The sequence below is a fragment of the Lutzomyia longipalpis genome, chromosome 3 (genome assembly GCF_024334085.1).
Source record: "Lutzomyia longipalpis isolate SR_M1_2022 chromosome 3, ASM2433408v1".
In the NCBI taxonomy this organism is placed as follows: domain Eukaryota; kingdom Metazoa; phylum Arthropoda; class Insecta; order Diptera; family Psychodidae; genus Lutzomyia; species Lutzomyia longipalpis.
Window position 1 is genome coordinate 29,082,579 of NC_074709.1, and position 10,724 is coordinate 29,093,302.

Genomic DNA, 10,724 nt, shown 5'->3' on the forward strand with positions numbered 1-10,724 from the left:
TAGAATTATTATTATGATAGAATAAAATAAGTTTAAAAATTTATGGAAATTGTGATTTAAGATGCTTACAATTTCAGATTATCCCATAAATGTTAGGATTGGTCAAGACGTCCAGCGTTACAAAAAAATACATATTTTCTCAGTCAGGTAAAATTGAAGTAAAGTCTTGTTGCTAGAGTGGTCAAATTGTCGTGCAATTTACACACGAAATAAAACATTTTCACAACAAGAGACCTAGCAACCTAGAATACTAACCTTTGGTGATTTTCTTACTCGTGCAGCACGATTGAACATCAAATACATTAAATATTAAACAAAGATTTAATTAATTCTTTGTTGTCTTTGTTGTTAATCAATTTTTGCTTTAAAATTGCGATTTAGCGTTATTTTCTTGCTACTTTTTGAATTTGGCGCCCAGAGAGGTAGTTTTAAAAGCAGCCACTGGCTATTTTTGGCATTGTTGCTTAACCCTTTAACGTCCAACGTGAAACATAAAAACATTGAAACATGCGCTCTTTTATTGCGATTTTTATTCTATGAATTTTTTTACAGGACTTTTCTCACTCAGAACGTCTTCTTTGGCCCCTTATGCGTGAATTTGATGCATTTGTAACATTGAAAAACAATTACATTCATAAATAATTGAAAAAATAAAATGTTTCACGTTTGGGTCAGCGTATGACCCAAAAAACCTTAAAGGGTTAAAGTAAGAATGAGACGGATGCATTTCACAGCTATCCATCTCCCTCATACATTCAGTTTTTCGCAATTTTCTTGCGTTTTCCGCCCAATTTTCCGGGGAAATTGTATTTTTTGTGACCAGGAAGACACTTTTGAATTTTTGGCATCAAAAATTCCAAAAGTCACGAAAATCCATTTCCGGGAAAAAAAGTGCGTGTAAAATCCCCAACCGTCAAAATTTCGAATTTTTAATCGCAACCGTCAAAATTTCTGCTAGCCCCAATTTCCGCACAGAGAGGCTTCCCGGGGGCTCTAGGGCATCCGGAAGTGTTCCAAGAGCCCCCAAAAATGTGCTTTGTGTCCAAAAATTAGCCGGAAAACGAGGAAATCAGGAATTTGTGGAAAAGCAAAAAAAAGTTAGTTAAAGTTCAAATGTTCTTCGTTTTATTATTTCGCCGCTTCGTCAAAATCGTTTTGACATTTCGGGACTTTTGACGTTGTTTTTGACGTTTTGTGGAGAAAAATGCCGAAATGAAGGTTTGTTTTTAATCCCTTTTTCTCGTGGAAAACCTTCAATTTTCCTTCCAAATCCCCCCAAATCTGCAACCAGGAACTTAAAGCTATGTCCCGGAAGTGTTTTCTTGGCGGGATTTTCAGTGCTTCATTGAGTTTCCGGCGGTGGAAGTTTTGGCTGAGTTTGTTTTCTTTTTGTTGCAGAAAATCAATCAGCACAAATTGCAGGCCTTTGCTGTGGGGGCCATGGGGCAGCGTGGCCTTTCCCGGAAGGAGCAGGAAGAGCAGAAGAAGCGCGAGGAGGAACAAGCGGCGGCTCATGTTGGTTTCTCATTTTCTTTTATTTTATTGGGAGAGCTATTGAAATTTGGATGTTTCCGGATGTTTTTCAGGCATTCCAGGAGTTTGTGGAGACCTTCCAGGAAGCTCCGAGTACACTGTCAAAGGTCTGGGTGAAGGCTGGAACGTACGATGCTGGTTCCCGGAGTGAGTAATTTAACATTAAAGGTCTTTCCGGAAGTTTTTAATGAATTTTGTGTGTTTGTTTGCAGAGGAAGATCATCGGGAACGCGGGAAGCTGTACAAGCCAACGTCCAAGTTGACGGATGAGAAGAGTTCCACGGAGAAGGCATCCGAGTATGCGATGCATTTAGCGGGGGAAGCAAAAAATCAGGAAAATCGCCTCAAGAAGAAATCGCAGGAGAAGAAAAAGAGCAATTTGGAGCTGTTCAAGGAGGAGCTGCGGATGATTCAGGAGGAGCGTGAGGAACGGCACAAGTACAAGAATGTCGCACGATCAATGCTCACGCATCTGGATTCGGATTCAGGAACAAAAGAGAATGACGTGGGATCCTTTGACAATGGAGATCCCAACACGACTAACCTCTATTTGGGGAATCTCTCGCCCAAGATTACGGAGCAGCAGCTAATGGAGCTCTTTGGCAAGTACGGCCCACTTGCCAGCATTAAGATCATGTGGCCACGCAGTGAGGAGGAGAAGAATCGCGGGCGGAATTGTGGCTTTGTGGCCTACATGAGTCGTCGGGATGCCGAGAGGGCGCTCAAGTATCTCAACGGATGTGACGTCATGGGGTACGAGATGAAGCTGGGCTGGGGGAAGTCCGTGCCAATCTTCAATCATCCCATCTACATCCCACCCGCCCTGGTGGAGTACTCAATGCCACCCCCACCATCGGGGCTCCCCTTCAATGCCCAAACTCAGGGTGGGGAGCCCGTGGAGGAGCGTGTCTCCTCCGCTGAGTACATGGCCAATGCGGAAGCACGAGAGGAGCTGAACAGCGTCCTCCGGGAGTCCGTTGTGAAGGTTGTCATCCCCACAGATCGCACCCTGTTGGCCCTCATTCATCGCATGATTGAGTTTGTGGTGCGCGAGGGGCCCCTCTTTGAGGCAATGATCATGAATCGCGAAATTGAGAATCCCATGTTTCGCTTCCTGTTTGAGAATGACAGCCCAGCGCACATCTACTACCGCTGGAAGCTCTTCAGTCTCCTCCAGGGCGACACGCCGAGTGAGTGGCGCGAAAAGGAGTTCCGGATGTTTGTCGGGGGGAGCGTGTGGAAGCCACCACCGTTGAATTTCTACACGCAGGGCATGCCGGATGAGCTGATGCCCGAGGATGCCAATGAATCCAACAAGGGGGCGCTCTCAAATGCGTAAGTTTTGATGAATTATTTTTTTTCTTCATTTTTAGCTGTGTTTCTTTCAGACACAGCTTTTGTGTACCGAGCAAAATCGAAAGTCGTCAGATCGGGCTCAAACTTGGGATGAGCACGAATTAGGGTCCCCACATTCCAAAAAACGTATGCGCCAAAAAAATTTTTTTCCGGCCGTCCGTCCGTCCGTCCGTCCGTCCGGCCGTAGTACAACGCTAAATTGCGAGAGAACGGTGATAGATAGAGACTTGCGGTAAACGGCAAAGTTTAAATATCGACCTGAAGAAATCCGATTATGAAGTCAAATCCACCCCCCCACCCCTCCGTCCGCCATTTTGGATAACCTCAAAATTTTGTTTTCGCTATATCTCAGCCCCTATTATAGCTAGAGGTCTGAAATTTTGATATGTTGTAGGGGTCATCAAGAGCTTTCCAACGATACCTCATTTTCGAAAATCGGTCAAGCCGTTTAGTCAATATGGCCGCCACTATTTTTCATCGAAAATCGACCATAACTCGAAAACGGCTTGACCGATTTTGATCAACCCGGGTTCAAATGAAAGATCTCAACAAACCCTACAACTCTCTAGAACATCCAAAGTTTCAAAAGTGACCGCTAGGGGGCCAAAAATCAAAAACAAAATTTTCGATTAGTTTTCGATGAATATCTCGAAAACGACGACATAAATTTTTTTCATTTTTTCATATGTTGTAGCTGACCATATTATCTAGCTTCATGCCAAAAATGAAGAAAATCTATGGATCCGTTCTCGAGATATAGCCTTCCAAAGTTGGCATGTCATATCTCGGGTTCTACAAGTCCGATCTTGATCAACTCAAGCGCAAATGAAAGGTTTCGAGAAACCCTACAAATGTCTAGAACATTGCAACTTCGAAAAATGACCGCAAGAGGCGCTAAAATCGAAAACAAAGTTTTCGAAAATTTCGAACTCGAATTTTTCGAAAATGGCGACATAAATTTTTTTCAATTTTCGATATGTTATAGCTGACTTCGAGACCTTTAAAACAAAAAAAAATTTATGAAAATCTATGGATCCGTTCTCGAGATATAGCCTTCTAAAGATTTCTTAGGGTATGACTTTTCAACTTTTCCCGACTTTGCGCGTATTTAAATTAATTTGCGTTCTAGTTTGCTCTCACAAAATTGGTACACTGAAAGAAACACAGCTCCCGTAAGCTTGGTCAGCTTACCAGTACATTTTCTTGAGGAATTTCCTAATTTTTGGTTTTGCTAAATTTTGATACTTTAAATAAACGTCAGTTGTTTGAAAAGAAACGTCAAAGGTTAGAAAAATGATGAATTAACCCTTTAACGTCCAACGTGAAACATAAAAACATTTGAAACATGCGCTCTTTTATCGCGATTTTCATTCTATGAATTTTTTTAGAGGACTTTTCTCACTCAGAACGTCATTTGATGCATTTGTAACATGGAAAAACAATTACATTCATAAATAATTGAAAAAATAAAATATTTCACGTTTGGGTCAGCGTATGACCCAAAAAACCTTAAAGGGTTAAAGAAAAAAAACGTGAAATGTTAAGAAAAATGGAATATCAAACGTCAAAAAATATGATATATGAATGAAAAGAAACGTTAAAAGTTTTTAAAAATGATAAATAATAGAAAAGAAACGTCAAATGTTCAAAATAATGACAAATGGAAGGAAAAAAACGTCAAAAATTAAAAAAAAAATTACAAAATTAAAGAAAAGAAATGTCAAGAGTGTGAAATAATGACAAATGGAAGGAAAGAAACGTCAAATGTTCAAAATAATGACAAATGGAAGGAAAGAAACGTCAAACGTAAAAATCAACGTCAAATATTGGATAAAAAGTAGCAATTTTACGAAAAGAAAAGAATGAAACCTTTTTATATAATTTAGTTGTTTTAATCTTCATAAAAGTCAACTCCTTAAATGTTTTTTGAATCAATTACTGACATTTTTACCCCTTGGAAGATCCACGACATTTCTAACCTCAAATTTTAACTTTAATTTTCCCTCAAAACTCAAAAAGTAAAATTTACTTTGTATTGTAAAATTTATCTATCGCAAAAGATGAAATAGATTTAGTATTTTGACGTAAAGTCCTCCAAGGGTTAAATTTACTAAAAAGAAATCTAAAATGGCCATTTTTGAATAGATTCCTCCTGACTACGCCCCTGCAAGACTAATTGATTTTGATTAAATCGTATAAAAATTAGAAGCCTTTAAAAAGACCCATGAATCTGCAAAAATTTCCTAGAATATTGTAACTTTGAGAAATGACCGCAAGGGGCGCTAGTGTTCATAACAAAAAATCAGCAAAAACTCCGGTTCTACTTAACCGATTTTAATGAAATTGAGTTCAAATGAAAGCTCACAAGAAGCTCTGTCAATCCCCAAGAATTCAAAGACTTTTCCATGAATGATTTCCCTTTAAAAAAGCAGACAACAAAACCCTTTAAATTCTCTTTTCTTTTCATTGCAATTTGCAGGCAGAGGGATCGTTTGGAGGACTTAATAAGGCATTTAACGCCGGAAAGGACAAAAATTGGGGACGCCATGATTTTCTGCATTGAGCACGCTGATGCAGCGGATGAGATTTGCGAATGTATTGCGGAATCAATGGCAAATCCAGAGACACAGCCACCGAAGAAGATTGCCCGCCTCTATCTCATCTCCGACATTCTGCACAATTGCAGTGTCAAAGTACAAAATGCCAGCTTCTTCCGGAAAGCGTGAGTACAACATTTATTTTTTTTAATTTATTTTTACAATATTTGTTTAAAAGGTGCTTGAGAAAAAAAAAAGAATTATTGTCCCTTAAAATCCCAAAAGAAAAAAAATATATTTAAAATATTCTCTGAAAGTAAAATTCCATTTAAGATGTTTAATTATATGTCAGCAGCGATGGTTTCCTCTTCTATCACCGTTGCCTTTGCAGCCGCTTCTTCCTTTAAATCCCCATGGAGCTTTATGTCAAGTGGTAGTTTATTAACAGCTATTGCTGACTGTGAAAAAAATTTATATTTTAAAACTTGAGGTGTAAAAATTAATAAATTTCAGTGATATTTTTTTTATTGATTTCACCACATTACCGTTAAAATAGATGTCGGATTAGCATTGAGTGCTTGACCTGCAAAAAAAACAAAAAAATAAAAATAAAAAATCATCCTTAATTATTTTAAAATTAAAAAAAAAACTACATTACCAGTAGATACTCGAATATGTCCTGGCTGAGGCACAGGAACGCCCGGAATGGCTACAACAGTACCTAAACATAATATTCAAAAATTAATTTAAATTCAAATAATTTTTTAAGTGGTAGGTATTCAGTCAAAAATCTTTTCTTTCAATTCGTCATTTAAATGTAAAATTTTGACAGTTGCTGTTAAAAAAAAACGTTTAACACAGTAAAAAAAAACGTTTAAAGAAAATTATTAATTTCTGTTTGAAAAATTAAATTGTCCATTAATATTTCAGAACAGTGTTTTAAATACCGATTTTCAAAAACTTGAATTGCTTATTAAAATCAATTCCATATTTGAAGATTTTCAGTTTTAATTTATAAATAAAAAAAAATAGATTGAAATTACCTTGAGGTACAGCGACAAAACCTGGGGCGCCTGGGGCAGTAACTGGAATTGGAGCTGCACCTATTGTTAGCAATACATCAATACATTTATATTAATATTGTTTAATGTAGGTATGTGCTTATTAAAAAAAAATAGAATAAATCACCTTGTAGAGGTACAGCAACTCCTCCTAGAAATGCACCTACTTTTAAACCTACATTAACCTCATCGAACGAGTCTTCGTCTATTTATGGATAAAAATTATCACATTAATATTAAATATTAAAAAAATTGAATTGATATTGTGAACACATACTGAAACCATTCTGATTGTTAGTTGAATCAGCACCAGTCTCTAATTTAAAGGGAAAAAAGAGTAATTAAAAGGGATATTCATATAAGTTTAAAAAAGAAAAATATTATTCTTTTCTCTTTTTGACTTAGAAGAACTTAGTTATTAGGAACTTACCACTAATAATTGTACCATGCGAATTAATCATTACACTTGGTGCTGCTGATGCTGAATCTGTAGGTTTTTTTTTTTTACAAATTCACATTATAAAAAAGTTTTATAAAAAAAATTTAACAAAATAGGGTATTACCAAAATGTGGAAGAAGAAATAGGGAGAAAATTACAAAGGAAAGCACTTTAGTCACGAACATTTTTAGCATTTTAACTTGAAAATTGTCTTGTACAGAACTGCTTGTACGTCCAACGGTACTCGTATTAAATACTCAAAGCTCTTCTTTTGCGTGCCTTTGTCTTACGGAAATTCACAGAATTTTGGGAAGACGACGTTCTGTTCAAATAGAGACGGCGACGTATATTATATTATTTATTATTTAAAACGTGCGCATACAGTCTGTACGAAGCAATATCCGATCGTGTCGGGAAAGTCATTAATTTTATTTTGCGTATTAACAAAGGTGAACACTTTAAAAAAATATATTAAAAAGAAAGTTATTGACTTTTATGTGAGCTCCTTAAAATCATTTGATACGGTGGATACGCAAGAAAGTAAACCTTGAAATGGAAATACTACAAAATTATTCAGATAAAAAAATTGTTCACTATCGTTATCACGGGAAGGAATAGATTCTAATAAAAATCTTTTTTTTTTCTTTTCTAACAACTTAAAAGTTAAATAAAAATTAAATAAAAGAAAAACAAAGAATTAGTTGTTCCAGAAAACAGTCAGAAAGAACTTTAAAAAGCTTTGGAAAAGTAAGTTTCTTTCAGAAACTCGTTTAAAGAGAGAAATAATTCATCAAAATCTTATAAGATTTTTCCCAGAATACCAAAAATTTTATAACTGACGATTTGTAAGGAAAGAAAAGAAAAGATTTGTATCAAAATCTATCCCATAGTGTTAAAAATTACAAAAAAATTGGTAAAAATAATAATGTTTTTTTTTTTAAATATATATTTTTTAAATCTCTAATTTTTATACAAATTTACATAAGATAAGCAAAGAAAATAATCTCGTTCACCTTAAAAAGTCTCAAGTTTTTTTTTCTGGATCTTCTTTTTTGGGGTAATCCTAAAAATCTCAAAAAAGCTATTAAAAATGTATTTAATTTAAAATAATATTTAGGATACTATAGCTAATGATATATTTTTTAAATTGATCTGAAATTCACCAAAGAAAAATTAAAAATATTTAATTTTTCAATGCAAAATTTTCTTTCAAAGTTTTCTCAAGTATTTTATATGTTTAAAGATTCCAAAAAAAAGGAGAAAAAATTCCTAAAGTTTTGTCACCATTTTAATGAATTTTTCATTATAAATTAGAAGAAAATCTGTAGAAAAGAATCCACTTCAAAATTCCTTTTAATTTTTGATTTTTTTCTTAATTTTATTTCGTCCCCTAAATGATTGATTTATATGAAAATAATATATTTAAGGAATCTTTTCTTTATAAAATTAGTCTAATGTTCCAACGAAAAAACATAAAATTGTCATGTTCGTTGTGTAGAGCAGCCACTGTATGAGGTTTTTAAAAAAATCCTTAATTTTTTCTTCGCTTTATTCGCACATCCGCAGCATGGAGAAGAACCTCCTGGACATTTTCCGGGAACTCAATGCGGCTTATATGAATATTGAGAGTCGCCTCAAAGCGGAGGGTTTCAAGGTGCGCGTCCTGCAGGTGTGTCGAACGTGGGAGGAGTGGGTGGTGTATCCGCGGGAGTTCCTTCTGAAGCTGCGCAACACTTTCCTGGGGCAACCGACGAGTGAGAGTCCCGCTGAGGAGCTCGATGGGGCCCCACTCTCGGGTGATGAGAAGGATGATGAGGATCTCGATGGGGTGCCCCTGGATGGGGCTGCATTGCTAAAGAGCGCCATGCTGCGTGGTTTGCCGGACATGGTGGCAGCTGAGGGGCATCGTAGCACCGCCACGGCCACCTCTGTGGAGCGCAATAGCCATGACAGTGATGCTGATGATGATATTGATGGGATTCCATTGGATGAGGACATTGATGGGGTCCCGCTGGGGGTGGGATTTGGGAAGGGAGCTGGTGGGGCGTTTGTGCCGTCAAAGTGGGAAACGGTGGATCCGGAACAGATTGAGGCACAAGCCGTGACGACGAGTAAATGGGATAAGTTGAATCCCGTAACGCCAGAGCCACCACGAATTGGTGGTGGTGGGGATAGTGATGATAGTGACGATGGTGAGAGCTTGGGGGCGTCGGACGCAGCGCGGGATTACGATGAGGAGCGTCGAACGCGTTTGCGTGAGATTGAATTGAAAATTCTGCAGTATCAGGATGAATTGGAGTCCGGGAAGAGATCACTCAAGACTGGCTGGACGATGGCGCAGCAGATTGAGCACTTCCGGCGGAAACTCATGAAGAAGGTGCGTCACTTCTTCTTCTTCTTTTCTTTTTCTTTCTTTTCCGGAAGTTTTTTTTTTAATAAATCTTTTTGAACCTTTTTTCAGTCTCTCCGGGATCCACGGGGGCAGGAGAATTCGGATTCAGCCTCATCGGAGAAGTATTCATCAACTTCCAGAGAACGAAGGTCAGAGAGGAGGAGTCCCAGCCCTCAAGAGTAAGTCGTTTAAACATTTTCTTTTTTTTTGTCGTGCGGAATTTTTTTTAAATGAATTTTTTCTAAAGACTCACAAAAAGGACATCACATCGATCACGATCGCCATATGCGAAAAAATCCTCAAGGGATTCAATTTCCCCACCAAGGAATTCCAAGTTAGTAAAAATCCTTTTTCCGGAAGTTTTTAAATTTTTAGAAAGTTTTTCTGATTTTTTTTTAAATTTGAATTTTTATCCGGAAAGGCTGAAACGCGGCAGATCGCGCAGTGCGTCGGATTCCCCAAAGAGATACCGAGATAGGCGTTATGATGCAAGTCCCCCGCGTACAAAGTATCGTTCCCCATCGCCACGGAGTTCCCGGTCGAGCAGGGACTTTGTCCGGGAAGCTTCACCACCCGCAACATCTTCCGGACGCTACAGTAGCTCATCAAAATCCTCCCCAAGTCGGCATCGGGCTGACAAGCACAAGCATCGGCATAAATACTAAAAAACGAATGGGGCGCTCCTCTCTCGGACCTCCCCTGAAAACTCCGTTTTTGTGTTTTCCTTCCTCTTCTGCAGAGTTTTAGTAAGAAAATCAAGAAAAAAGTCACTCGTTGTCAATTTGTAGTGTGTTTTGTCGTCCTGATGAGACGTATCCTTGTCCTGGAACTCCTGGAGAGATCATCGTGTGAGATGAAAGAATTATTATAAAAAAAATTGTAAAGTAATAAAGATGAGAAGAAAAAGACAGGAAGAAGGCACAGAGAGGATAAATGTGAGAAGAAGAAAACAATAAAAGAGTTATGAGAATGGAAAAAAAAATCTTTTCTTATTCATTTTTCCTTTTTATTTTGCGAGATTTTTAATTATTTTATTACAAAAAGTTTATAAAATTGAAGCTTTTTTAATGCTCTGCGAACGGTCTGATGATCTCTTTTCAAAGAAGAAGACTAAACAGAGAATAGTGCTGCCAATAGCTGGCAAAAGATCAGAAGTAAATGTACGGGTAAGCTGACCAAGCTTACGGGAACTGTGTTTCTTTCAGTGTACCAATTTTGTGAGAGCAAACTAGAACGCAAATTAATTTAAATACGCGCAAAGTTGGAAAAAGTTTAAAGTCATCCCCTAAGAAATCTTTAAAACGCCATATCTCGGGAACGGCTCCATAGATTTTCGAGTTTGAGCTATCGTTGGAAAGGTCTTAACCTCAACTATAACATATTAAAATTTGAAGTAAATCGATAAT

At 37.3% G+C, this 10,724-nt stretch overlaps 2 protein-coding genes across 2 annotated transcripts; one reads left to right on the top strand and one right to left on the bottom strand.

Moving 5' to 3' along the window:
* The first annotated feature begins 1,165 nt into the window (after positions 1 to 1,165).
* On the top strand, positions 1,166 to 10,300 carry LOC129793702 (U2 snRNP-associated SURP motif-containing protein). The gene is made up of 9 exons (XM_055833899.1): positions 1,166 to 1,218; positions 1,399 to 1,515; positions 1,587 to 1,680; positions 1,746 to 2,868; positions 5,369 to 5,611; positions 8,493 to 9,303; positions 9,388 to 9,497; positions 9,566 to 9,652; positions 9,740 to 10,300. The coding sequence occupies exons 1-9, from the start codon at positions 1,213 to 1,215 to the stop codon at positions 9,981 to 9,983; spliced, it is 2,835 nt and encodes a 944-aa protein (XP_055689874.1). The 5' UTR covers positions 1,166 to 1,212; the 3' UTR covers positions 9,984 to 10,300.
* Positions 5,601 to 7,148, bottom strand: LOC129793703 (uncharacterized). The gene is made up of 8 exons (XM_055833900.1): positions 7,051 to 7,148; positions 6,918 to 6,974; positions 6,765 to 6,803; positions 6,615 to 6,692; positions 6,470 to 6,529; positions 6,085 to 6,147; positions 5,972 to 6,009; positions 5,601 to 5,884 (listed from the first exon to the last, which is right to left on the bottom strand). The coding sequence occupies exons 1-8, from the start codon at positions 7,118 to 7,120 to the stop codon at positions 5,768 to 5,770; spliced, it is 522 nt and encodes a 173-aa protein (XP_055689875.1). The 5' UTR covers positions 7,121 to 7,148; the 3' UTR covers positions 5,601 to 5,767.
* Positions 10,301 to 10,724: the final 424 nt, after the last annotated feature.

What these genes read in the sequence shown, in the direction of transcription:
- LOC129793703 (XM_055833900.1), bottom strand. Translation starts at nt 7,120, where the DNA reads ATGCTAAAAATGTTCGTGACTAAAGTGCTTTCCTTTGTAATTTTCTCC. An exon ending in AGTTGCTGTACCTCTACAAG is followed by an intron (nt 6,530 to 6,614) that starts GTGATTTATTCT and finishes TGCTAACAATAG; the next exon opens with GTGCAGCTCCAATTCCAGTT. An exon ending in ACATATTCGAGTATCTACTG is followed by an intron (nt 6,010 to 6,084) that starts GTAATGTAGTTT and finishes TTTTTTTTGCAG; the next exon opens with GTCAAGCACTCAATGCTAAT.
- LOC129793702 (XM_055833899.1), top strand. An exon ending in GTACGATGCTGGTTCCCGGA is followed by an intron (nt 1,681 to 1,745) that starts GTGAGTAATTTA and finishes GTTTGTTTGCAG; the next exon opens with AGGAAGATCATCGGGAACGC. An exon ending in AAGGGGGCGCTCTCAAATGC is followed by an intron (nt 2,869 to 5,368) that starts GTAAGTTTTGAT and finishes TGCAATTTGCAG; the next exon opens with GCAGAGGGATCGTTTGGAGG.